The sequence below is a fragment of the Lonchura striata genome, chromosome 10, assembly GCF_046129695.1.
Source record: "Lonchura striata isolate bLonStr1 chromosome 10, bLonStr1.mat, whole genome shotgun sequence".
Classification (NCBI taxonomy): Eukaryota; Metazoa; Chordata; class Aves; order Passeriformes; family Estrildidae; genus Lonchura; species Lonchura striata.
Window position 1 is genome coordinate 4865408 of NC_134612.1, and position 27808 is coordinate 4893215.

Below are 27808 nucleotides of genomic sequence, written 5' to 3' on the forward strand. Positions count from 1 at the left end.
ATATTGACCACCCTTTCCCATCTTCAGCAGTTGAGGGGGGTTCTGAGTTTTCTCAGTGCACACACATTTTTCTTCATTTCTGTTCCAAGGAGCAGGCAGGAGCAGGGACCTGGGCATTTGGCTTTTTCCACAGTGCAGTTTGACAGACAAAAATGCTTCTCTTTCATATTATCCTGGTGTGTCATATTTTTACTTTATTCATTTATTTTTACTTTTTATTTCCTTTAATTTACCTTTTTATTCCCCCAGTTATCTTTAGCAGACTAATATTTTTGAGGCCAGGTTGGATGGGGCTTGGAGCAGCCTGGGATAGTGGAAGGTGTCCTTGCCCAAGGCAGGTGTGGGGGACTGGATGATCTTTAAGGTCCCTTCCCACCCAACCCATCCTGGGATTCTGTGATTCTTCCACTGATGATTGCTCCTGAAAGATTTTTTTGTACAAACTAGGTGTCCAGGAAGAGAAACCCATTTCTGGCAGGATGGCTCATCTCCTCCAGATTGTTTGTGTGGCACTTTCTTTCTGCCTTTTTTTTTTTTTTTTTTTTTTAATTGCTTCAGTGTAGCTATTAGAGGTGGGAGAACGTCATCACCCTCAAGAAAATAGAACCTGTGTATCCAATCCATTCTGTAAATTGAGAATGTTATAATTGGAAAGATGGCAATTGAATGCTTATTTTCTATTAAACATATTTTTTCTTTTACATTTGGAAATACTTTCAAAAAGATTAGGAACATGGTTTCTATACTTTGCAAATGTAGTAATAGTAAACAAGATGAGTTATATTTTTGGTGTAGCACATTAGTTATTGCTTCAGCAAAAGCCTGAATTGGCCTATTTTATTTCTATAGTTTATTAAAAACAAAAGATCTATATTTTGTAGATGGTGCTAGTGCAATTAATTCCTGACACCCAGACACCCAAAATATAATGTTTTCTGCCTTCCTGTAAGTAGTAGAATACTTGCTGGGAGGTGAGTGCAGGATTCAACATGACACATTTTGCCTGTGTTCACATGTCTGTGGTTTCTTTGTCTGTGCATACTTAAATCAGGAAAGAAGTAGAAGATTTAATAGATTTATATTTACATTTACTGTTATCCCTCACGTCCTTTCACAACTTGTTAACTTAGTTGTCCATTAATTTAAATTCTTCAAATTGCGTGTAAATTAGAAAAACCCTAATTTGACACTTCATCTTTAAAGTTCTATATTAATCCCTGGGTTTAAATGCTCTGTAAATCACTTAACACTTGACAGCATTTATTTTGAGTCTATTACCATGGGAATATTGTATCACAACCAATATTTGTCTAGCTGTATGGTTGAAGGAACCTCTGCACTAACACCTATTGCACTGACAGCAGGTTTTGCTGGAAATACTGATATTAGAGTGTCATTTATTGACCTGGGGAAGATTAAGTAGATTTATCTGCTTAATGGCTGAACAAAATTAGAGCAGATTGTTTTGGGGCTGGCCTGTGCAGCTAAGCCTGCAGGCAACATCTGAGGGCAAGTTCTGTCACTGCCTCTCTTGGTACCTGTCTGTGGTACAATCAGAGCTGCCTGGCTCTGCTCCCAGCTCCTCCACACCAGGCTCAGCCTTCTCTGCTGGCTACAGGCAGGTTGTGTGCAAGTGAACACTCTGAAAATCGGCTGGTATCTTATTTTTATTTTTTTTTCTGAGATGTGCTGTGCTTTCGATCATATCTAATGGTACATGAAATAACATTCAGTGGTTCTACATCAGTTACTCCAGACTGATCGTGAGGAGTGTTTAGTGCTACAGTTGCCATTTTTTGGTTTTGCCTTCCTTCCCTTCCAACCCTTTTTCCCAACCTCAGCACCCTTTTTAAAAGACAAAGCCCTGCTTTCATTCTTAATGTCGCTGTATTCAGAAGAATTATAGCAGGAATTAGCGTGGGTGGGAGTTACACACAGTGCTCTCAGAGTGTAACTCAGGAAGCCCTGGCCAAAAGCAGGATTTATGATCTGCCTCTTTTGTCTCGTATATATTTAATAAATAGGAACCATGGTACTCCAGGTTTTTTGACTCAGTTAAGGAATCTGTGGTGGAAACTAAACAACAGTGAAAGACAATGTTGAAAGCACTTGCTCCAGTGTTACTCATTTCAGTGAGGAGAAGAGAAATCTGCTTTACCAGTTTGAGCTGTTAGATGTAAGTAGTAGACACGGTGGTAACACTGGTAGAAATGCAGCTACAAGACTCTCTCTGTAGTTTGGCATTTCTGTTCCATTTGAAATCAGATTTTTGTGCCCCTTATATTCTTCCCTTTATATTACATGGTCACATAATACTGACGTTTAGATGAGGTGGATTACAGACTGAGCCTGTAAAGTCAGGAATGTCACTGAATCCCTGCCTTCTGCAGCTGGCAAAATAAATTTGTGATTTCCTGCTGCAGTGTTTTAGGTTATTTGTTTTCCCCTCCAGAATGAGCAAGGCAACAGAACACTGCTGAAATGCTGTTGTATGCATTCAGGTTTACTTTCTCAGGGCATTTTGTGATTGTGTGTGTTTTATACTAAAGAGAATTTTAGTAAGTATAAAAAAATCATTGCTTTTTCTAACAGCTTCTATTTTTAAAACTGTAGCATATGAAATAAGTTTCATAATTCTATTCTGCATTATAGAGACAGTTCCTACTTGGAGTTAATATGTGTTGTCATTATCCCTAGTTTTGTTAAATTCAAATGTAATAATAATTCACTTCAGTGTTCTCTATTTGTATTTTTAAAAAATCTGTACGGAGCTAAACAACTGTTTGATCTAACACATGACTCTAGGTAGGTAGAAGGAGGTATTTTTTAAGGAGTATAACTAGAAAAGCCAGTCAAGGGACCAGAAGAATTTATTTAGTAGTGATGCTGTGGTTGGCACAGCATAGTACACAAAAACAGATAATGCTAAAAATAGTTTGTCATCTGTTTTAATAAAATGAAATGCAGATTTATGGAAGGAAGGCCACTTTCTTCTTGGAAAAAAAGGCTTGTAAAATATCCTTAGTCTTTGTGTGCAGGAATATAATATCTTTTCAGCATTGATTGTTTGTAAATAGTATAATAATGTTTTAGCACCTGTGTCTTCTGTGTATCATTACATTTATCCTAGTGAACTTGCACATGGAAGTAATTTGGTATTTATTATTTCTAATCATTGTCAGTAGTGATGTAGGGGGTCAGTTTATCCAGCTGTGGCTGATGCAGCCTCACTGCTCTGAATGCCCCAGCAGATCCTGTGCTGCTGGTGTTCCACAGAATTCCAGAGTGGTTTGGGATGGAAGGGACCTTAATATTGCATTGACTTTCTGCCATGGCCAGGGACATCTTCCACTGTCCCAGGTTGCTCCAAGCCCTGTCCAACCTGACCTTGGACACTTCCAGGGATCCAGGGGCAGCCACAGCGTCTCTGGGCACCCTGTGCCAGGGCCTCACCACTCTCACAGGGAAGAATTTCTCCTAATGTAGTCTTAATCTCATCTCTTTTAGTTTAAAACCATTCCCCCATCTCCTGTCATCTTTTGTCCATAGAAAAAATCCCTTTCTTTTTTAGAAGTCCCTTTCTTTAAGAACTGAAAGGCCACAATGAAGTCTCTCCAGAGCCTTCTCTTCTCCAGGTGAACACCCCCAAGTCTCCCAGCCTGTCTCCAGAGCAGAGGGGCTCCAGCTCTTTGAGCATCTCTGTGTCCTCCTCTGGTCTTGCTTCATCTTATGGAGTGTCCACTTATGCTGGGCCCCCAGATCAGCAGCTCTGCAGTGGGCTTTCCTTGGGGTCAGCACAGGAGAAGGTTCTTCTGCTTCTCCTGGACCATATGATGCTTAATACTGGGTAGTAGCATTTGCTTCCAGGGTGCTTGTAGTTCAGAGATCTACTTGGGTGATATTCTTATGTTTGTGATGAGACTTTTTTGCTTTGTAGTGTAACTGGGGCATGGTCAGCAGCAATAGTTGGACTTGATAATCCTCAATTTCTTTTTCAGCCCTAATGATTTTATGATTCTATGACTCCAAGATCTCCTTCATTTCCACAGCACCATTTGCTCATTCTTGGAGTATCTTGAACTCCTTGTCAGGACCCATGAACTTAGAGTGTTTTGACTTAACAGGGAAAAGGTCTTGGCAGTACAAATACCCACTGAAAATGCACTACAATCTAATACACCCCTCTGATGGAAAAAAAAAAAAAAACAAGGGGGATTGAGGAAACAAAAGAACTGTTTTCATGCAGGAGAGCAGAATGTTAGTGGTTTGATGTCAGCTAACGTGGGGAGCAGTCAGTGAGGGCTGAAATTGTGACAGGTATGTGCCAGAGTCTTGAACAATCTCTGTGGTGCTGTTTTGGACCTTGTGCACCCTTACAGAGCAGTTGCTCCTGTCTGTGTACAACTTCCTCTTGTTTTTAGAGTAATTTTGACAGCAGATGAGGTTTTATTTTAAAGATCCTTCTCTGGATTCCTTGGCAGGAAGGGAATTAGCCAGCCAATGGCAGGGGGAATGTGTTGCACCTGGTAGTAATAGAGTAATAATTTTGTGGTCTCAAAACCTGACCTAAAAAGGGTCATTCTGTTGCAATATTTGTATTGTTTCTGTTTTGCTGGCAGTGCAACTCTACCAGCTCTCACTTCTTATCTTAGTTAATGCTAATGTGTACACAAGCAAGCAGAAGGAGGAGCACTGTGGCTTGAATTTGGATTTGTTCAACTTTATAGTTTCTCAACTGCAAAAGCTCTGAGCTAATTAATATCTTTCTCAGCATCTGTCTTGGGATGCACTTGACATTGGCCATCAGCTGTGTCATTCCAGAACTTTCAGTGTAACACACAACATGGAGTGAAACCACCCAACTAGATGAGACAGAAAATTCTCATTTAGTGCTAGAGTTTAGAGTTAAGCATGTTGGAAGTGTGGTGGAATCAGATTGTTCTAAAAATTTTATTTTTCTTTCTCATTATAGGGGTCAAACTCCTGCTGAATCTGACTTTCAAGTGCTTGAAATTGCCCGGAAACTGGAGATGTATGGTATCAGATTCCACCTTGCCTCTGACCGTGAGGGCACCAAAATCAATCTGGCAGTTTCACACATGGGTGTGCTGGTGTTCCAGGTATGGCAGGGATGGCAGACTGAATGTCGTTTAGCATGTCTTGGAGTAAGTCTCTCATTTTAACATCAGGTGTTTCTGATGTCTTGAAAATTTAATGTGTTCTATGGTCAAGGAATGTCATTTAAGCCCCCAAAATTCTGTTCGGTGCAGCTTGTTCTTGTGCAGAGAGCAGAGCATCAAAACCAAGTGGCAGTCAAGTAGAGGGGCCTTGTTTGAAGTTAGGTGTGTGGTGATAGAAAATCATCAATTCATTTGGAACAGCCCTGGGACAGGTCTGTCATCCTGGAATTTTGGTTTGGTTTCTCTTATTTTAATATTCCAGTGGATTTTTGCTGGGGTATTGTTGCTCTTATTGTATAGGAATGCTAATTGGACCAATTAGTGTTACTATGTTTGTTGTATTAAAGAAGCAACTCAGTGCTCAGAATCCTGTTTATGAATGCAATGATAGGGTTTTCCTCTCCCCAAAACGCAGAGGCAGCTGATTTACTTAAATATTTCTGCTTGGGTGCTCAGCTGTGTCCTACCTGTTCTTTGGTCACTGTGGGGCAGCTTCTTTTGGAGGTGCATGAGCCACTGCAGTCCTGCAATCCCTCTCAGACTGCTTAGTGGCCTCTCTTGTTTAAGGAAATACTGTCACCAGAACTAAAAATCCAGCTGGATGTGTCCACATTCACATCTATATACCCACAACAGAATTTTGCTTGGTACTCTGCTTTTCTGAAACTTTTGCTAACATTTGATCATTCTCATTTTGATTCAGGGTAACACAAAAATCAATACCTTCAACTGGTCCAAGGTCCGTAAACTGAGCTTCAAGAGGAAAAGATTCCTTATTAAGCTCCACCCAGAGGTTTGTGTAACTTTTACTGTAATATAGATGGTCAGTGTTAAAAAAATACCTGTGCTTCATTTTATTATGAAATTTCTGCAGTTTATGATTTTATAAAATAGCCTCAGTGGGCAGGTTTGGCTGCATCATTCACATGTCAATCTTTCCTTTCTCACTCCACAATTTAGGATCTTTAGGTTTTGTGTTTCAAGCTCAGTTTATTCTTGACACCAGCTTACACATGTATAAATGTAAAACAGAAAAAAAATACTAGACCCAAGTATTTGGTGCAACCTTTCTCAGTACTTCTCTGTTGAAAAAGTTGCATCCACTTTCTTGATTCAAATGAAAATTATCTGATACACCTCAGGTAGAAATGGGTGGCTGAAATGATATTGTTGTACCTTAATTTTAAGGATGGTGTGATTACTCTTGCTTCATCTTTTCTATAGCAAAAGTGTCATTTTTCATACTTAGCTGATTTACAGTAGATGTTTTTCATTGCAGATGTCATCAAAATTGTTGCTTCCACACTGGATGACTAGATTGCATTCAGTGTTTAATTTATATTAAAATAGAGGAAAAAGAACCAAGTTTGGACATAATAAAATTTCATGTATCAAGGATACCTGAAACAGGGCACATTGTCTGCTGAGGTAGCAATGTGTCTCACAAAGAGACCCTCAAAAATTTCATGTGATAATTGTACTCTGACATATGCAGTATTTTCTGGTTTTGTCTGAATTTCCAGGAGACAAAGCATCAGAACTCCTAAAAAAGGAATAATATTTTAAAATAGCTATTTCACTTAAATGCCTTTGAATTTTCTAAAGGTGGTTTATATTTAGCACATTTCTAAAAAAGTGCTTTTTAAACACTTTTACAGTTTCAAGGTAAGCAAACATTTTTGACAGATATTAAATAATTTTTAACTCCATTCAGAATCACTCTCATTGCTTTAAGGCAGATGAGAAGTGACTTAGCAAAATCCTGCATCTTGCTGGAGTTCAGCTTTTTTGTTAGCACACATTTGTGCCTTCCTTTTCTCCTTACTGTCATTTTAGGTGCTACTGAACTTCTATGTTTTTTTCCCAGGGCCCCTATCAAGACACATTGGAGTTTCTTTTGGGAAGTAGGGATGAGTGTAAAAACTTCTGGAAAATCTGTGTTGAGTATCACACATTCTTTAGGCTCTTCGACCAGCCAAAGCCAAAGGCTAAAGCAGTGTTCTTCACCAGAGGGTCATCATTCAGATACAGGTAGGGAGAAACAGCACACACTCATTTTGCCTTAGAAAATGAGAGCAAAAGGAAGTATTCTAAAGACATTCCTCTCTAATGCTCCTCCCCTGTGTTTGATAACCTTTGTACTTCTGTGGGTTCACAGTGGACGAACACAGAAGCAGCTAGTGGATTATATTAAGGACAGTGGGATGAAGAGAACCCCATATGAAAGGTAAGATGAAATAGATTTGTAAGGCAAAACATAACTGAGACTCTCACAGTGCCCTTGTTGCCTACATTTGTGTTTTAATGCTGCTTGGAGGCAGGCTCATTCTCAGTTACCAAATTTAAGGTAGCTAAACTAAAATGTAAAAGTTTATTATTTTGTGATGCTATAAGAAGCTTAGGAAAGTTTTGGTACCATGTTTGGATGTCTGTGGACAATGTGTGGCTTAGCTGTCTGAAAGTTCAGCACGTACTGGAGATTCTGTGTTAGTGAGGACCTGCCTGTGCCACTGTAGCTGTGCAATCAGCCAGTGACAGAGCATATAATGGAACTTGGGATCTGCAAGTTTGAAACTGTGACCTAAAATACTCATCTCTTTCTAAACATATAAATATGTAAATTAAGAATATGTGTTTTCATTATGAAATTGCTTTTTCCTTACTTGACTCTAATGCTGTCCAGTCTACATGTGGGAAACTCCTCCTACTCCAAATCCTATTCCAAACTATGCATGAGAAACTTACTACTAATCCAAAAGATTCTAAGAATTTAATAGGAATTTTTTAAAAATTACATTAATCTACTATTAATAAATATTGCTAATGTCTCAGACTACAGTTGAGCTCCTTTTCTATTTGAAAATCTGATTTTCTATTTAATTATTCACATAGAGTGAATCTAAAGTGTAATGCAGTATATCACTTTTTGGAGTCTAACATACAAAATTTTATATGGTTGACTGAGGTTGCAAAAATTTGTACAATTATTAGCTCATTCTGGTTCTGAAGCCATTCTTCTGTAGATGTTTATAACAATGGAGAAGGATGGAGTTAAACTAAAATGTGCTGTTTAGTGTTCAGTTAGTATTCAGCTCAAGTTGTTCTTCAAGTCTCCTTCAGTGGTACCCCACCAGCCAGGTGGGGTCAGTCTCTTCTCCCAGATAGCAAATGACAGGACAAGAGGAAATGGCTTCAAGTGGTGCCACGAGAAGCTTAGGTCGGATACTGGGAGAAATTTCTTCACTGAAAGGGTGGTCAGGCACTGTCACAGGCTGCCCAGAGAAGTGTTGGCATCACTATCCCTGGAGATGTTCATAAAAGGTGGAGATAAAGCACTTGGGGAAATGGTTAGTGCTGGGGGAACAGTTAGACTTGATGATCTGAGAGGCCTTTTCCAATTTTAATGGTTCTCAGATTCTGTGAAAGATCTGGATCTTGCTTTATTCCATTTTTGTACGTTTCTTATCTTGCATCATTTAATTTACAGCTCTTTTGACCTTTAAGACTTGACCTAGTTATTAACAAAGCATGATAAAATAGAGCTTGAGATGTTTCTATTGGCTACTGGCATGGCCATAAGTGATGGGGGAAGGAATGAGGCTGATGCATGTCTTGGATGCTGACAGACTGCTCTGTTCCACAGGAGGCACAGCAAGGTCAGAGCATCCACTCGCACCTCGAACACAGACGTGCCAAAGCAGGTCAGTTCTGCAGCACTCTTGGGGTTGTGGTTGTGGTCAGGGCCATGGACAAACAGCCTTCTTGAGGTGACAGTGGAGGAGTCAACTCACCAAAATTGCTGCCACTGTAATGCTCTTTGTCTGCTGCACAGTTCTTTTCATTGCTGTTACTGATTTGGTAGTTGTGGCCAGTGGAGTGTGAAGTGAGTAATATTTTACTCAAAGTTCTGCTGAACCGAAAAGGAAGTGTTAGACTTTCTAGTATGTTGTTATTTCAGAGGATTAGTTATCTCCAACTACTCTCTGACTGCTCTCTGGCAGTCTCAAAGCTGTTGTAAGATGCCTTCTGCAGGACACGGCAAGAAATAATCATTTCACTGAATGCTCTTGTGTTAAGAGAGCATTCTTAACATGGGAGAGGTTAAGGAAGCATCACAGAATTTCACTGTCATTTTTTTGTTTTTCTTTGTGGATGCTTGTTCAGCTATAAAATGTATGCTTTGAACTTTCCATCCAGTTTTCACAATTAAGGAAAAAAAGTCTTGCCTTTTACATGGGCTGCTGGATCATGTTCTGTACAGTGTCTGTTGTAAAGTGAGCTCCTGTGAAGCATATATTTCTTCTGCATATGGATGTAACTGAATGTTACATTGGTTTTTAGGTATTACAAAAACCTTTTTATCTGTTGTGTCTCTGCTTTTCTGTCCCCTTTTAGAGTGTCCCATTCACTGAGGGCTTGAGAACTCCAGGGTCTCCTGCCTCAACAGCTGCCCCCTTCCACTCGGTTCACTCCTTGACCAGTCCTGCGTCTGTCCTGCCCATGTTTGCTGAGCCCAGCCCTTCCTCCTTGGACCCCCGAGCACCATACACAAGGATTGCAGACAAAACCACTGCAGCACCAGTGGAAGAAGTGGGGAGGAAGCTGATGCAGCAGCCTGGATCTCCCGTGCTCCAAGGTGTTGGGTTTGGTAGTGTTGCAGGAAACTGTGACCCATCTTGTCCTGTTGTTGAGAGTGGTTGCGGTGTAGACGTAGATGTAGTGAGAAGTAGTAAGGAGAGCAGGGTTGCTGGTTGTAAAAATGACAATGATGAGGATGACTTTACCACAGGTGTATTCATTGCTGAAAAAGAGCAGCAGCGTGGCAGCCGAGGGGCCCCTCTTTTCACACTGACAAATTCCCAGTTACAGGTGTCAGAGGAGTTTATTGATGATGACCCAGCAGAAATGTCCTTTTTTGCTGGGGGCTCTGAGGCATTTTCCTATGTGTACAGTGGGTTAGAATTAAAGGGTTCTGAGTTTTCTAAGTGTCTGTCAGAGCCGGCTGGTTTAGCTGCAGATGCCCTCCAGCAAAGCTCAGTCTCTGCTCAGTCGAGCCCTGACAGGTACTCAACCGAGGCCGTGGATATGAATATGGAAGAGGAGTTTGAATTTGAAGAAGGGAGCGATTTCAACGGCAATGAGAGGCCGTCGGACACCTCGGAGCTGTTTGAGGTGAAGGCCCAAGCCAGCAGAATGCAAAGCCTGCTGAGCCCCTCGGAAACCAGCTCCCTGATCAACAACCGCTCCGAGAGCAGCTCCCTCAACAACCTGCCCCTGAACGGGACCTCCTCCCTGCACACCTACGGCTCTGCCAACCATTCCGAGGCCAGCTCCATGCTCAACTTCCCCGCCTACTCCGTGCGCTCCGAGTCCAGCTCAGCCTTCCAGATCACGGACATTATCGACCAGCTGGAGCAGCTCAGCTGCCCTCCCACCACCACAGAAGACTCCAGCAGCACAGACACCGACTCCTGGGACTCGGAAACAGCTGCACCTCTGGATGTAAACCTTTTCTTTAGTAACCCCTTCGCTCAAAGCACGGGGGACAATTGTGCCTTTGACTTTCAAAATAATTTAAAAAATCTCACGCAAGAAGACTGGACAGAGAAGTCAGAAATCAATTGATTGGTTTTGATTTTTGTGATGGATCCCTCTATGCTTTTCAGGCTTGGAAGTCAATAGGGTGTGATATCAGTCAATCCAGTGGCTGGATTTTAAATCACATAACAGTTGATTTTTTAATTTTTGTTTTTTTAATTTGTGTGCCTCTTCAGTGTCTCTCAAAGCATCCAAGTTTTGGTGCTGTGTTTCTGTGCATCACACTACATCAAGAATGGGTTGTTAGGCTACAATATTGGAAAATACTACATTTAGGAAAAAAAACTGATTTCAGAGAATTTTAAGTATCAACTGACTCATGCAGACGTCACAATTTACAGTATACTGAAGAATTTCTTTGGCTGTAAACATGTCTGTACGAGTCTCATATAATATGCTGTTCCTCCAAAATCCAAATAAAACAGTCACTTCTGCACATGCTTATAAACCAGCAGCTGCATCCACTGAATTGCCTGTTTTCCTGTGCTGTAGCAAGATCCTAATTTTGGGTTTGTTTTTGTTTCCGTAATTTAAAAAAAACCCGAAGAATCTTCAAATCATCTCTGAAGGACAGTTTTAAAATACCAACTTATGCAACATGTCTGTGGTATGCTTTGAAGAATAAATAGCCTACCTCTGGAAGGTAGTTTGGAAGAGGGAATGTGTATACAACCAAATGGAAATAGCAGTTTCCAAACTTCTTGTGAAGACAAGCTTATTTGCTGACTTCCAGGTGTCTTCAGCAGTCCAGCAGCAAATGTTTTGCACCAGTTTGGAGGTATACAGAGACTATAAAAGCACTTAATCCCCATCACATTTCTTTTCTTGATCATTATTAATCACTCTGCATAAAAATACAAGGTAATTCAGAAAAGTATCCTGTATCTGGAGGACAGCTGGTGGTAAACCTGGAGTTAGCTTTAACTTTTTCTTTAATATATGGACTGTATTCAGAAAAATACTGTAATTTTCCTGAGAAATAGAGTTATTAGGAGAGGTAAATACTATAGACAACAGTTAGAGCTTCAGGTTGGTTCAGCTTCTAGCACTTGGCTTTGGGGTTCCCTTCTGCCCAGTTTTCAGTCCTTTGCTGAGACAGTGCAGTACTAACACAGTTGATGCCTCCAATATAAGCAGCTTAGTTACAAACGTAACTTTATGGTTATATATTATTGCTATCAGTTTAAATATGGTCTTGTTATATCATTAAAGACCTCCTTGTTTACTCAAGCATTAAAAAAATACTATTATTTCTCAAAATTCTGATAACCAAAACTTCGATGGAATACTTTTCAACGTGAGGCAGAACTCGAGGAGGTAAAACCTCCTTTAGTCACCCATTTATCCCAGGTTAGTTTTACCAAGGTATAACTATTCTGCACAGTGCTTGCTTTTATCTTGTGTTTGAGTGGAATTTGTATCCCATGAGAAACCTGTCCCCTTTGCCAGCAGCACAAAAAGACAAAGCACATTGAGAACAAAGTATTAGCTCAGACCTCCAGTAATGTACTACAAGGTGCTCTTTTTTTTTTGCTACAGGTTACTTCTGTTTTATATCTTTCCTGTTGAATGTGTGTTCTTGCTCTTTGTGGGGCTTTATTCAGGCCTGTGGAGATGATGCATGGGTGTGTGGTGTGACATTTTGAATCAGGGCTTGGAGGAGGTCTGCAGTAGAGAGTTGATGCCTTTAAATACATTTTTAGGGGATTCGTCTGATTTCTTCCCAGAATGAACTACATTATGTAACCTAGGGAAGAGAAAGAAAATGAGCAAAAAGACAGAATTCTGTCTGCAAACTCTGTAACAGGTGGTAGCATCAGGGACAAGTATATAGATAAAGATGTAGACAAAGGCTGTTGATGTCTTTGATCTATTAAAAAGAGGATCAAGATGCAGCTATTACATATGACTGTCTGCCCCTGTTTCATGTCTTGTGCCTCAGTCAGAAGCATTCCTTTAAATGTGTTAGGATAAGGAATAAATGCAACTAAATTCTCTTAGTTTTCAAAAGATATTGGTAAAAAGCTGCCTGTATTTTCAATGTACAGGCTTGCCAATTTGCTTTCTTGCATCACAGTTTGAAAAGACATCTTCAATGTTTTTCTTCTTTATTTTAAACTGTGCAGATCTTTTATTGGCAGTTCTAACTCTCAGGGATTTTCTTTTTTTTTTTTTTTAAGAAAGCAGTAAGATTTTTAGTGTAGTGCCCCTTTTGTTTTCCAAAGCAATGGTAGTGACAAGGATTTCAGTCTTCAGTCTTAGAGCAAGTTGTGTGGATCCACAGGTGAAGAAGAGGTGAGGGGACCTTTGACCCTGGCACAGATCTGTTTATATGAAGGCTTTAGGTACAAAATGAGAGTTCAGAACTGATGCTGTGCCCCTGTTAGTTCTTTCTGTGCTCTGTCTGACTGATAGCATAGAGCTCTCATGGTTTCCTTCTGTGCTTCACTTGATTTCCAAAGCCATATGAGGATATCTTTACTTACTGAGCTGTGTTGTTTTGTTCAAGGTTTCCCAGACAGACGCAAAAGAGAAGACAATTTGGTTCATAAGTGGAGTTTTTATTATAGCAAGAAAGCTGTGAGCAAAGGTGCTTCATAATTTCCTTCAGAGACAGAAGTTCAGATTCACTTTTTAGAGGTGGAGAGAAAACCAGCTGCCCTCAAGGGCATGTGGCAGCTCAGACCTTCCCAGCGAGCTGTGTGGGTTTTTTCAGTGCAGTGGAGCTGGCTGTCTCCTAAGGTGGCAGGAGAAGGTGGCACAAGGAAGGTCTTTCCCTGCTCTGTTCCCTTCATTTACTTTTGGGTTGCACAAGGGGAGTGGTGAACTGTAGGGCACTGTGGTGTGTCCTTAGTCCTGGCGATGCCGCTTAACTTCTGGCGTTATTCCCTGGGGTTTGTTTTATTTTCTAGTTACATTGTTGATACTAAAACTTAGTTCCTGGTACTGATTTCTGTTTATTTCCTGAGAACACAAGCTTTCCTTTCATGAAGGTGAGTGGTGAGCTGGCAGTGTGAGAGCCAGGAGCCTCGCAGTGACCTCTGCTGCAGGAACGGCACAGCATGGGAAACAGGGGAAATGACTCAGGAAGAATGATGAGATTGAGAAGATCTGTGTCGAGTATCATGAGCAAGAAGGCAGCATTTGAGGAGCTGTGGTAGAACAGATAAAACCTAGGGGTGAAAACTTTGTCCTGTGGCCAGCAAGTGGTTGTCCCCCTGCTCCTCCCAGTACCCGCCCCTGCAGGTTCTTGCACATTTGCTTTGTGCCTCCCACCCCGTGGGGAGCTGGGGGCACACACAGGTGTGAGCATTTCTAGCCAGTGCACAGGTTCTGGTGCTCTGTTTTTCCAGTAGGAGAACCACAGAGTGTCCAGGTGTGTTCTCCTGCTCTACACAGTGCACCCAGCAGCTGTTTCCAGCTCAGCTAAGGGAGTGTGCCAGGACTCCACAGTGAAGCAGGGCTGCTTTCTATCCTTCTGTCTCTCTGTTCTGTTCTAGCAAGCACAAGGCAGCTGTAGGATGCATTCCAGTATTAGTGGCCTTTTCCCAGTGAGTCAGGCTGCTGGGCTTAGCTCTTTGCAGTGCTCAACTGAACATTGCAGTGCAACTGAGAGAAAGCAAAATGGATGTTTTGAGTGAGCAATTTAATTCCCACCTGTACTTCTCTGTGTGTGTACTTGTAACCCTTCTGATGCTTAAACACATTTATGAACTGTAAAGCACTACATCAGAGCATTTTTTGATCATCATCTATGCAGTTAATGAAACTTCATTTGCACAAAACATGGGTCATGGAATATTCTCTGACCTATCTACCACCTGGTTAAGCTTTGTTAAGTTTACTAACCTGTGTTACCTATTGTGTGTAGACATTGTAATTTTAAAGTATTCATTAGTCAAGTAATACATGCTGTATATTCCCAGGACTTGCTATATGTTATCTTAGGGTGGAATTGGGTGATATATCAATCTACCCTCAACTTCCACTTTAATTTCCAGTGAATTTCAGAGTTGCTGAATAATCTGGATAATACCAAGTATTGGTTGCCTTTTTCCTGTGCTTATGTGTATTGTGGTCATAGGTGATTCTGTTTAAGGGATTTTCATTTTGTTTTGGGTTTGTTTTTTTTTTGTTTTTTTTTTTTGATGGCTTGGTTATGGTTTGGTATTGGGTGTTTTTATGTGATTTTTTTTTTTTTTTTGGTGATGGTAGATTTTGTCTAGTTGCAAGTCTTGGTAGGGATAAGATTTTGTGAAGATACTAATAAAATTTGTTATAATTTTATGCATTTTTGGTGCAAACCTGTCGGTAAGTCATTCCCATTATTGTCATTTTGCAAAATGTTCTAAGCCATAATTACTCAGTACTGAATGAGTGTAATCACAGGTGTCAATGTAGTCCTGTAGCTGTCATTGCCTGTCATTTTTAGGGACTCTTACACCTCACTTGGCACAAGGGCTGTGTGTATATGTATGGCTGTACATATACATTCTCTGTCTGAAGATGGGGAGACTTTACAGTTCCAAACACATCATAAAATCCTCCTAATTAATTTCCTGCCCATGGGCTCCCATAGGATTACTTCAGTTCCTAAGGTTTGGAAGTTCAAAATTGGAGCTTGATTAATTGAACCTGGTCTGTGGGAAGGTTTCCTACATTTTCAATATTCGTAATGTTCTGCAGTTGCTGGAATCACAAAATTCCTGTTTATTGGTACGAACAGGGGTACGTGTGCCTTGGTTAGAGGGACTCCCCAGTTCCATAGGTGCTACTCTTGCCAGGAAAAGATTGCATTCAAAGAGAGCTGGAATTTTTTAAACTGATCTCTTGAACTTTATCTTTTATATGGGAAATGTTTATTGAATTATATGTTGGGGTTTTGAGTATCTTTGTGTCTGTTCAGATTGCCAATTATGAACCTACAGATTTGTACTAATTCATAATTTTAATTGTTTATGCAATAAAACAAGGAAATCTTTGATATAAATGACAACATGGGCTTTTTAGCTTTATTTTCATTACCCTTACCTTTGAAATAGAATAAATATTTGTTCTCCTAGCCAAGGCATCTTATAGTTTTATTCCCAGTTTTCTCCACACAGTTTTCCCCCTGTAGCACTTCATTGGAAATAGAGCACAGTAGGCAAACACTGGTGTGTGGGTTTCAGATTCCTGCTTTGTGCAGATCTTTTGCTTGGAATACAAATGGGACTAGAAGCTCAGATTTCTTTGTAGAAATTATATTTATTGTGGAGACCTTTTAAACTGGGTATATCCCTTGAACTCTCCTGTGTATCTGTTTCTATTGGAAGATTGTCCTTTTTCTGCAAACACAGCATGTGAAGGCAATTGCATGTTTTCTAGCTGGCAGGTTCTTCTTCAGGTGTCTGTGACCAATTTTTAGGTAAATCCTCTTTCCTGCAAACAGGGCTTTTACAAAGTGGAAAGGTGGCAAAAGGAGGGTTCAGCTGTTTTATGAGCATCACCATAAAACCAGGGCCAACCTTAGGATTCTGGTAGTACCACATGTAGATGTGACTTCACAGGTACACAGCACTGGGGCACATGCCAAGTGCTGTAAATGTGCTTTAATGTTTTGTGTGACCTGTACCTGTTGGAGGATAAAAAAGAGATCTTTGAACTTAAAGTCTCTCGCATTAGTTCTTTAGGCTCTCAGATAATTTTCAAGATTCTCATATGTTCCAACTATTTCTCATCTTTTTAAAGGGAAGATTTGCAGAGGGAAAAGCTGCTAGTTGTGATGTTTTGAAATAAGAAAGATAGGGAAAATATCCAGGATTTTACTTGTAGTACATCAGCTTGCTAGTGACATTGCTCTAGAAGCAATACTGTGTACTTTCACTCTAGAAATAATAATTTGGTCTGTGCATGTGATTATTTCAGCAGGGCATGGGGTGGAAGAGAGGTTCAGAGCAGGCTCCCATTGTCCTCTGGTCAGCCTCTGCAGGGCTTTAGCCTGAAAACAATCTCTGCTTTTGAAGCAGGCAGTAATAGCAATGATATATTAATAAAGTTGTATCTCTAAAGTTTTTCTGTCAAATACAAGAGACATTCCATTTGATAAGGAGCTGTTGCTGACATTTGATCCTTACATAGCTTTTGTCCATCCCATAATGCTCAGTATTATTGGGATACTATTTTAGTTGTCTGTCTGAATTATTTTAAGCATCCAGGCATAAAGCTTACAGAACATGTATTTTTTGTTTTGGCCAGTCTGTACACTCAGTCTGACTTTCTGTGTAGGAATTCAATTTAGACTGAAAAATGGAAATACCTGCTGAAAAAATAACTGGGAAGCGATGCCAAAAGCTTGTTATCTTATTATTCTGCTTGTTATCTGAGTGAAAATCAAATGGAGCCTGCTTCTACATGACCAATATCACACAGTAGCTGTGGAGGATATCGTCAGCATTCTCACCAGATTCTGTAGCTGTGCTCTCGAATACTACAGAGCTTTTACCATCTTTTATTGATTAGTTTTTGTTTTTTATTTCTATTAGGTGTATGCTGGGCTTTATGAAACTGTGGGTTTGTTTGTTTAAGGGCACATTTCTAACTATGTAGTGTAACTAAGAAGTATTAGTATACTTGAAGATCTTTGAGAATGTGGAATATTACCCTGAGCTGATGCATTTGTGGATGTTGCCTTGAGTGCATTTGTGTGTGATGCAGAGGCAGAAGTTTGTTGAGCCGTGTCTGACTGTCTGGGCTACAGCGCTGCATTCCCACGTCATTGCACGGAGGCCTGGCTTGTGCTCCCAGCATTTACAGACACCACTTTGGGATGTTGTGTGACTTACTTGTGGGGAACAAATATCCACTTCATGCAGGACATTGAAACACAGAAACATCCCTCTGAAAGAATAATCCCTTTTAATGTAACTGGAGGATGCTGCCTGTGGGGAAGGGAAGACCTCAGAACACCAAGGTTTGATGTCAGAGGGAATCATTCACATGTTTTGATCTTCACATCAGTATTTCCACCTAATTGGGAGTTTTCTACACTGAACAGCAGTTGAAATGGCTTCTCCCTTTACCATCCTTCTCTGTGAGAATGAGGAGTTGCTGTACATCCTCCCTGCTTGCCTGGAGTCCTCTTGTGCTGCTCTGGTGGAAAAGACTTGGGTTATGAGAATGAAAATTTCAGTCCTCACCTGTAATATCATCTGCCAAGACACCATCACACTGAGCTTAGATCAAATATTTAATTAAGCAAATGTTAGCCAAAAAGCTGACTTGAGCTGCTCTGTGACTTCTTATAGCCTCTTCCAGGAAAAAAAAATAAAATAAAAAAATGGGGAGTGTCAGGACAAGAGGGAAAGGCCTTAAGTTGAAGGAGGGAAGTTTTAGATGGAGTGAAATCATCCCTGTGAGGGTGGTGAGGCCCTGGCACAGTTGCCCAGAGCAGCTGTGGCTGCCTCTGGATCCCTGTAAGTGTCCAAGGCCAGGCTGGACAGGGCTTGGAGCACCCTGGTGTAGTGGAAGGTGTCCCTGCAAGTGGCAGGGGTGGAACTGGGTGGGCTTCACTCAAACCATTCTAAGATCCTGTGAATGTGCCTCATTTCCATCAGACACTCCAGCTTTGGGGAGGGATTAAATGTTTACAATTAATTTACTGGCCACCTTCTGTTGGAGGAGAAAAAAGATAGAACAACGTGAGTAAAAAAGCAGGGTGGTTTATAGCAAGTTATATCCCATTAGCTCCCACTGTGTCTGAGCTTTCAGGCTGTCTGGAAGCAATTCAAGTTACAGATTCTGGAATTTGTTGCTACTTCGTGTTAAATTCCAAGTTCTTAAAGAAGCTCCTCACCCCTGCAAACTCATTTGTTTGGAAACTGTTCTTTCAGCATTCCTGGCATGTAAAAGCAAACTTGAATCCTGTGCCTGGATAGGTGAAAAAAAGTGCTTTTTTCAGTGTTGCTTTCTTGGGGTGAATGGACAAAATGGTCAGGAAGAAGCAAAAATCTGCTCCAGACTTGGTACTGGACTAGTGTACAAATAGTTAACTCAGCAGCCTGGATGATCTGAATCTCTTCCAGGTGACCGAGTGCAGCTCTGTTCAGCTTCCTGCCTTTGTCCATGTGCAGTTTCGGGCTGGGGCTGCCTCGCCCTGCCTGTGCTTTCCAAGCAGCTGGGAATAGAAAGCTCCCAACTCCTCCTGCAGCACCCATGTCGCTGTCAGGAGATACTGGCTATCTTTGAGGGCTGGTTATTTTTAATTTGAAGATTTTCGTGATGATTTCTAAGTAGTCTGGGAAATGATGATTTGGCAGTTTGGGGTTGGCTGTTGATTTCCCCATTTGTATTGGGGCGGGTGGTTTAGCACTGTGACACAACAAATCCTGCTGGGGAGGGTGTTTTAAGTTGTAGTTGCTTAAGTGCTGATACCTGTTTAGTTGCCTGATCTGAGAAAACTCATTTGTTTATCGCAGGGAAGATCAGAAAAATAGTATGTGAGATTAGGAGGAATTCTGTGGGTGTAGTGTGTCTGTCACCTTCCTTTGGGCCAAAAAAGCTGATCTTGAATGGTCATTTTCACCCCCAAGGGGGTCTACATGCTAAAAAGAGGAGGTTTAAATTCACTGTGATGTGTCAGAAATCTCTAAAGGGTCCACAAAAGAAAAATAATTTTTAAAATACATGTTTAATAATCTAAATCAAAGTGGTACCTGTTGCTTCTGACAGCTTTAGCTGTGGATTGTGTCTATCCAGTTAATACTCAGTGCTATAAATTGTTTTCCTTGAGATTATTCTGTTTGTATACTTAGAAAAGCGATGAATGGAATTTTTTTCATGCTCTCTCTTTGTATAGCAATAGGCTTTCCTTTCCCTTTGGATTAGCTTTAGAGATGCCCTAATTTCTGAATGTATTTCTAACATACTTTGTCTTCTGGAGTAGCAAGTCTTGGGACAATTTGTCCTAGCTTTTCCCTGTGTTGAAAAGTAACTCTTATATTGAAAAGCAAAAATTAAAAGCTGTATTAGAGTCCCTTCAGTATAACCCTGTGTTGTCAACTGTGCTGCTACTCAGCAGCACTTTTTCTGTGACAATAAGTTTAATATAATTTAATAATTTATCCTTCCCTTTACTGTGGTTGTCACTGTGTCTGTACCTGCTGCACTGCCCTATAACCTCTGGGATGCAGGGAACACTCCCTTTACTTTGAGATACACACTGAAGTCTTTGCATTTGTATGCCTTTTTGCTCTTTTTCTTTTACCATTTTAAAAATAATATGAGATTATAATATGCTGGTTTGCTGTAACAGTGGGTAATCACCTAATTTGCACTATCTTTGAAATAATTTTCTCTCCTTTTCCACTCCATTTTCTTGTTGTCTTCCCACCCAGGCCTCCCTGTGGACCATGCCCAGCTCTCCTCCCTTGTGCTGAAGAGTCCCCTAGGCTTGAGCCCAGCCTTTCAGGTGAATGCAGTGGCTCAGGGCTCGTCCCCTCTGCTGAGCCCTGTCCTCAGCGATGCTGGCGGGGCCAGGATAGAAGAGGATGACGAAATGAAGAGGAAGGTAAGAGCACAGAGCTGGGGAGTGATGGTGCCATGTGGGGGGTGTTGCAGGTGTGAGGTGGGAGCTGTGCTTGCTGGCTGCTGAATGCTGATTGTGTTTTATCCTGTGGTGGCTGTGGCAAAACCCCGGTGCTGAAGGTTTGTTGGATGTGTTGCACTGGGAGTCCCCGGTGCCCTTGTGGCATCTTCTTGTGTCTTCTTGGCATGGCCACTGGGACCATCTCCCTCTGTTTTAGCAGGAGCAGTTTGTCAGGGCACTGTGTTCAAAATCCACCTTTTGTACCCCAGAATTCACCTTTTGTACCCAAGGAAACGAGCTCAGGTTGGATATTAGGGAAAGGTTCTTCACCCCAAGGCTGATCCCTGGACCAGGTTCTCTAGGGAAGTGATCACGACACCAAGCTTAACAAAGATCAAGGAATATCTGGATGATGCCCCTTGTCATATGGTTTATTTTCAGGTGGATTTGTAAGGAGTGGGGAGTTGGACACAATGATCCTCAGAGATCCTTATTTGTTAATGTATAAGGAGTTTGTTTCCTGGGTTCCTTCCTTCCAATGCAGTCTTGCCATGGTCTCATTGGTCCATCTCACCATACATTGTTCCTCCAGCTCATCCTTTCTGATCATAACAGGACCTTTAGACCTGTGGTGTTCCCCTTGAGCTGTGGAGGACCTGAACTCAGTGTGAATTCTCTCACATCCCTTTCATCATGGGCTTGGTCAGCAGAGCTGGCCGTGTTGTTGAAGTTGTCCTCTCCATGGCTCACCCTTCTCTCTGGAGAGAGGTGGACAGTGCTCTGGCCTTGCAGAAGCTTGAGTCTCACTTTCTGGAAAGAGGGGGACAGAAATACCCCCAAGTCTTGCAGGTGCAGTGAGTCTCAAAGCAGGAACAGCTTTGGGTCTTCAAGATGTGCTTATGTCTGGGTGCTGCTTTCTTTCTGCCTACCAGTGAGCACTGGTTGCTTTAACCAGGGACTCCCCCACATGATGTGGGGTTTTCCTCACCCCCATGTAGAGCTCAGGATTTGCTGCTTTTCTTCCAGTAGGATAAAGAAGTCCACCTAATAGTAGAGTTCCACGACCATTTTTCTGGAAGACTCTCTGCTCTCCTTGCCTTGTTTGCAGAGAAGTTTGTTGGCTCTGGTGCTTGAGAAAGACCCAGGACCTTCCATTACAGTGCAAGGAAGGCTCCACTGTCCAAACTCAGCTCCTTATGGAGCCAGTGGCCACACTGGGATTTCCATACAGCCACAAAGAAGAAGAAACCACCTTGTGTGATTTTTGCTTCTGCTCTTCTGCTTGCCCCATCCAGTGTTCTGGTTTCTTACCTGTGTCAGGATCAGGATCCTCAGGCAAGAAGGTCACAGCCCCCTGCTCTTTGGTGTCTTCACCACATTCTTGGGCACCTCCAGGCACTTTTGTGATGCTGTTGAGAAACACCCATGGAGTGGACATGGTGTAAGTGCTTGCCAGAGAGAGGAGGGTTTAACCTGTAAGTGGGAGCTGAGCTGCAGACAACCCACCCGACTGGCAGCTTCCCTGTCTCGTTTAGACTTCTTGAGGTGGAGTTTATAGCTTTGGCTGATCACTCTACTTCTAGTTTCCATAGTTATTTTAAAAATAACTCTTCTCATTTATCCTTATAGCTTGGAAATAATGAGCAGAGATTGTGTTAGCTGACTGAAACGTGAAGCCCAATCCCTTTCTGCCACATTCTGCAAGGCCTGGCGTTTTGGCAGCTTGTGTTCTCCTTCAGGCTGAAACTAATTTATGAGACTCCTTAGAAGGGAACTTCTTTTTATTTTATTGCTCTTAATCTTGGTCAACTCCTGAGTATTCCAAGGATCTGATATCTATTCAGAGACATTGTTTTAAGTGAAACATACACAGGAGGAAACCAGTGTGAAATTGGTTACATTTCACAGGAGCTTTACAGCTTTGTTGTACAAGAAAAATGTAATCTTACAATATCTCTCTGACTAGAGCTCTGATTTGAAGGTGATACTGCTGTACTTCCACGTGGTTAATCAGGACATGTTCTGCAAACTCTCCAGCCCTCACAATGTGCTATCTGCTTTTTGCTGCCATGGTGCTGCTGGTCCAGTACTGATACCTTGAGAAAGATGAGGCTTTTTTTTGTTTTTAAATCACTGTGCTTTTCTTTCATCTCACTGGTAGATTTCTCCCTGTTTCTTTTCTAATGGATGTTGGTTGTAGCAGCCCACTTAAAAAAGGGCATTGAAGCTGGGCTTTTTGGGGGAGTTCCCCCACTCAGAGTTATTTTTAACACTTCTGAAGCCTGGTGTTTGAAGTGAGAAGTCAAACATTTTTGACCATTACAAGTTCAGAGTAAAACTCTTCACTCCCCACAAGCTGGGGTTGCTGCATCTGGTGAGTGTTGAAGGTTTCCAGGTGGGATTGTTTGTGCATTATATGGTGAAACACCAGTTTTTCCAAGTGGGGATCTTTGCATTGATGCCTGCTATGGTTGTAGAAACATTTTCTTTGGACTCTAGAAGGAGACTGCTGCCTCAGAGAGTTTTTGTGTTTGGCTTTTGAGACATGAGCTGGTTTTCTTTCTCCGTGCAGAGCCTGAGCAGTAGTGAAGGTGTTTGGCAGGGCCCCTGTGCACTCTGACAGCTTTTCCTCTCCTCTGGTGCAGGGTCTGCTCAGCAGCTGCTGCCAGCACACAGCACAAGGGATGTACTTAGGACTGATGCAAGACTGAAAAAAAGCAAGTTAAGGGCACTAAATTCCAGCAGGGAGCAATTTAGAAAGAGCAGGAACTTCTGAGAATAAACAGAAAGGGCTGATGTGCTGGGGAGGGAAAAAGGAAGAGAAGATGCCAGGAAAAATAAAAGCCCTCTTGTGCCCCAGGTTAGCACAGTCAGCTGGAGAATGAAGCAGGGACCTGCAGAAGTGTTCAGAGGTGGAGAAAAAACATGATCCATGCAGGCTATGAGAAGTGACAGGTTATGACCATGTGGTGGTTTTAGTTTTTAAAAAAGTTCTCCCATCACTACCTGCCTGTGTAGAAGTCGTGCTCCCATGTTTTCACACACCTGCATGCTGTGTAAGATTTCAAAGAAGTGCAATAAGATCCTGTGCATAGTCCAGCCATAGTACCCAGGGCTGTGCAAAAACATCTCTGACAGCAGAAACTCTCCTGCCATGTAAGGAACTTCTGGGAAGTGGCTCCAGGGAGGCCAGAAAAATGATGATATTTCCTTTGGGAAGAGGCTGCTTATGAAGGATGCCCACTGAGATTCCACAGTATATGAGGCTGCAGTCAGGTAAATAGTCCAAGGAAAAAAGCCAAGATCAGGTAGGACTTTGCCTGACAGCATGTACCTGAGACAGGTAGATTGAAGCTTAGGGGATGGCTATGGAGTGAGCAGGAGTATGTTGTCCTCTGCTTCCTCCAGAGAGTGGGCTGACATGTGGAACTATAATAACTAGCATAAAATAACCTGAAAAGAGACTAGACAGTGTCTCAAATTAATTATTTGAGGGTACGCACCTCTTTGGATTCTCTGGACTCAATAGAGAGGTTATTGAACAACCAGGAGAATATCTCCTCCATGGGTAACATTGAGCTGGAGGATTGGGAAACACTCAGTAGCTGTGCTGACAGCACTGGAGGCATCTCAAAGTGACTCTATAAAGAGAATTTTTAATTAACTCAGAAAAACAAGGAAACAGAAGAAAGAATTTTCAAAGCAGTGTTTCCCTCAGGAGGGCAGAGATGGAGGAGACCAAATTTTGGCATAACTCAGTGGCATTTGGCAGAGAACTACAGCACAGCATTGTGAGCTAAGGAGACAAAGCAGTCCCTTACCTTGAAGAGTGACTATTTCCTTAACACTACATGATTTCTAGTAACATATGTTTTCAGAATAACTCTGATTTTTTGTTGTAAATGCACAACATCTCTTGCCACAATTTCATTCCTTTGTTTTTCCATATCCATTCTATCTTCTATTTAAAGAGCAGCCCAGAGCAATTGTGCCAACAACTGCTGTAGTTTGATTTCCTTTTTTTCTTAGCTAATTAATATGGTATTCAAATGAGTAGCTTGAGTAAAAGCTGTAAGTGGAAAGAAAGTTTTGGAAAAGGACTGTTTGCAAATCTGTTGGGCTCTGTTTGGTGGTTAGAGAAGTGTTTAAAATCTTGGTATCTTGGATTAAGTACTTCCATATTTTTGTAAAGTGGTCCCTTGATTTGAGATGGAAGTTCATGTAATGGAAGTGTCCAAGGCCAGGTTGGACAGGGCTTGGAGCACCCTGGTGTAGTGGAAGTTGTCCCTGCCCATGGCAGGGGGTTGGAATTATATAAACTTTAAAGTTCCTTCTAACCTAAACCATCTGTGATTCTGCGATAATTGACATTATTTTTTAATACTCTAACAATATAAAGAATATTTTAAAGTCAAGTCAGTATTTGGGAGTGTGACACTGAAGGAAGAGATGTCCTGTTAGTAATGAGCTGCTCCACTTGCACACAGCAAGGGGAAGTGGGTGTGAGGTTTGAGCTGATGCCCAGTGGGAAATAGAGGTTTGTGTTTCAGTACTGACTGCTGGCTGTGTGTCCTTCCAGCGCTGCCCCAGCGACAAGGCTTACTTCATAGCAAAGGAGATCCTTGCCACAGAACGCACCTATTTAAAGGACCTGGAGGTTATTACAGTGGTAAGTGGGTTTGACTTTATTTTTTTTTCCCTTTTTATGATGATTTGTGATTGTTAGGTTGGAAAATCTTGGAATTTCTTCTTGTGATGTAGCATTAATCCATGCACCAAGTAGCGGTCCCCTTCCTTGTTCCATACCTCCTTCTGTGGGAGAGCAGACACCTCCTCTGGACTTGCTCCAGCAGCTACATCCTGTGTCATCCTGATGACCTAGGCAAACTTTTGGTCTGAAAACTGAACAAGGAAAGCCTAAAAACATTTTGCAGGAATCCCTAACCTTGAAGAGTGACTGATTTGTTAATATTACATGATTTTTAGTAATATGTTTTCAGGCTAACTCTGATTTTGTGTTACAACTGCACAACATTCAGTTTCAGTGATATCTGCCAGCTCTGCTTATAAGCTGGCTGTCTTCTCCATGGTTTTCCTTGGGAAGCTTTTAGCCTTGGAAAACTTTTAGCCTTGTGCCTTTGGATCTGTGAGCAGATGACAGCTGCAAAGGGCATCGAACCCATGGGGGTTTGAAGAGTTTCTTCTTGTTTTGTTGCTTCTGCTTCTTCCTCCTCCTTTCACTCAGAATAGACAAGTGAGTCCCAATTTCTAGTTCATGTGCTTCTAAAAGAGCTTTTTTGTTCATGAGCTCCATGTTTGAGCACTGTGACTGTGCCTTTCTATAAGCTGTTGTTTTAATTTCATTAAAGAAGAGCTTGAGTCCCTCAATGCTGCGTGGCCTCAGTGGAGGTGTTCTCTGCAAGCTCATTGAGCACCATCTCACTCCAATTCCTCCTACAGGCTTCCCAGCACTTCTCCTAAAAGAAGGGGGAACAGCTCAGAAAAATCTCAGAGGATTTTTGTAATATCCCCGTCCCTGCCAGAAGCGGGGACCCAGAAGCGCTAAAGTGTGGAGTGTGACCTCAACGAGATGCCTCCAGCTGGGTGACTTGCACAGGGCTCCAGGCCTATGAGAGCAGTTTTATCTGCGTGGAAGTGGCAGCAGCTGGGGCAGCCACTGGGTAACTGACTGTCACTCAGCTGTCCCCAACCATCCCATCATTGCATTCAGAAACAAGCTTGTGCCCAGAGCCAGCCATGGGCCTCATCTTCCTCTTATTTGGCAAGGAAAAAAAAAATCCCATCTTTTCATTTTTCACAAATTACGTCTTCCCTAAATATTACATCTTCCTTCCTGCTTTTTCCCTGTGCATACTCTCTCCTCCCCCATCACTGCAGGAGCAGGAATTTTCATGCTAACAATGACTTTCTGAAGCAGAGGCACTGATGAGAATGTCTGGGTCTCTGGCAGTGGTTCCGCAGTGCTGTGATCAAGGAGAACGCCATGCCAGAGGGCCTGATGACGCTGCTCTTCTCCAACATTGACCCCATCTACGAGTTCCACCGAGCCTTTCTGAAGGAGATTGAACAAAGGCTCTCACTCTGGTAAGTGAGCAGGGGGGACCTTTCTATACATCCTCACGTCAAAACCAGACTACAATTGGCATTTCTGCATCAATAGGAGCAAGGAGAAGTCTTTTATGAAATTAAAGCTATAAAAAAAGTACAAACTATGTTGCACAAAGGCCATTTTCTAAGCTTTGCCTTGTATACAATATCCTGTAGTTGTATGACTTGTGCACCAGACTGAAGGTTTTGTAATCACAGGATCATTTCGCTTGGAAAACACGTTTAAGATCATCAGTTGTTGATATAATCTGATAGTGTCTCTCAAGCCTTAGAAAAAAGAAGGAACACAAGATCAAAAAGATGATGCGTGTGGTTTTTTCCACACCTTCCAGTTAATGAATCTCCAGGTGAAAATCTAGGAAACATTTTTGTGATTAAGGTGGGAGTTTGGTTTTTGCAATGCAGTTTATTTCACAGATGATGTTTTTAGTTTTTAAACTTTGTATTATTTTCTCCTGACCTGACATGTTGTATATTACAGTATATAACATATATACTGTATATACTCACCTTTTCAAAAGGAGGTGATTGACATAAACAAAGTATGAACAAAAATAAATTCACAAAATCAGGTGGGGTCGTGTTATGACATTTATTTGGAGGTTTGAAACATAAAGCTCTCAAATAGACTTTCACACAAGTTCATTTCTAGTCCTTTCTCAGTTTGTTGAGCATGTCTTTGTGTTAGCTGTTTTGTGCATTTAATGTACCAAGTTTTCAATCTGAACAGTGAAATAGTGTTGTCAAATGCCTAAAGATTTTCAGGAATTACAAGGGAAGATGGAGGGAGCAAACAGAAATGTCTTGATGCCCCATGTATGTGCCCTTCTCTCCTCCCTCTGTGTGTTCCAGGGAGGGCAGAAGCAATGCTCACGTGAAAGGGGATTTCCAGCGCATCGGAGATGTCCTGCTCAGGAACATGCGCACTCTGAAGGTACACACAGGACTCAAGATGTGGGATTGTTGAGGTGTTCTGTTTTGTTTTGTTTTGTTGAGGAGCAGAGCTCAGGGTTATTATTTCCCTTAATCACAGAATCCCAGGAGGGTTTGGGTTAGAAGTGGCCTTAAAGCCCATCTCATCCCAGCCCCTGCCATGGGCAGGGACACCTTCCACTCCCTACACCAAGGTGCTCCAAGCCCTGCCCAGCCTGGCCTTGGACACTTCCAGGGATGCAGGGTAGTCCCAACTTCTCTGGGCAACCTGTGCCAGGGCCTCTCCACCTGTTACGGTCTGGTTCTTAAAATTAATAGAAATGGAAAAAAAAATTGAAATGCAAATGAGGCCATATGCCAAAGTCAATAGTATGGGCTTTATTTAATAGTAAATATCAGAGAG

The 27808-nt window shown here is 41.7% G+C and overlaps 1 protein-coding gene across 4 annotated transcripts in view; it reads left to right on the forward strand.

Moving 5' to 3' along the window:
• The window catches only part of FARP2 (FERM, ARH/RhoGEF and pleckstrin domain protein 2), a 77295-nt gene that overhangs the window by 35374 nt on the left and 14113 nt on the right, over positions 1 to 27808 (forward strand). For all 4 annotated transcript variants that reach the window (XM_031505660.2, XM_031505662.2, XM_077785588.1 and 1 more), the window contains exons 8-17: positions 4973 to 5120; positions 5884 to 5973; positions 7048 to 7211; positions 7339 to 7407; positions 8824 to 8881; positions 9576 to 9816; positions 20153 to 20325; positions 24923 to 25012; positions 26315 to 26448; positions 27325 to 27406. In XM_031505660.2, coding sequence (XP_031361520.2) covers positions 4973 to 5120; positions 5884 to 5973; positions 7048 to 7211; positions 7339 to 7407; positions 8824 to 8881; positions 9576 to 9816; positions 20153 to 20325; positions 24923 to 25012; positions 26315 to 26448; positions 27325 to 27406 — 1249 coding nt within the window. The remainder of the gene's footprint in view (positions 1 to 4972; positions 5121 to 5883; positions 5974 to 7047; positions 7212 to 7338; positions 7408 to 8823; positions 8882 to 9575; positions 9817 to 20152; positions 20326 to 24922; positions 25013 to 26314; positions 26449 to 27324; positions 27407 to 27808) is intronic.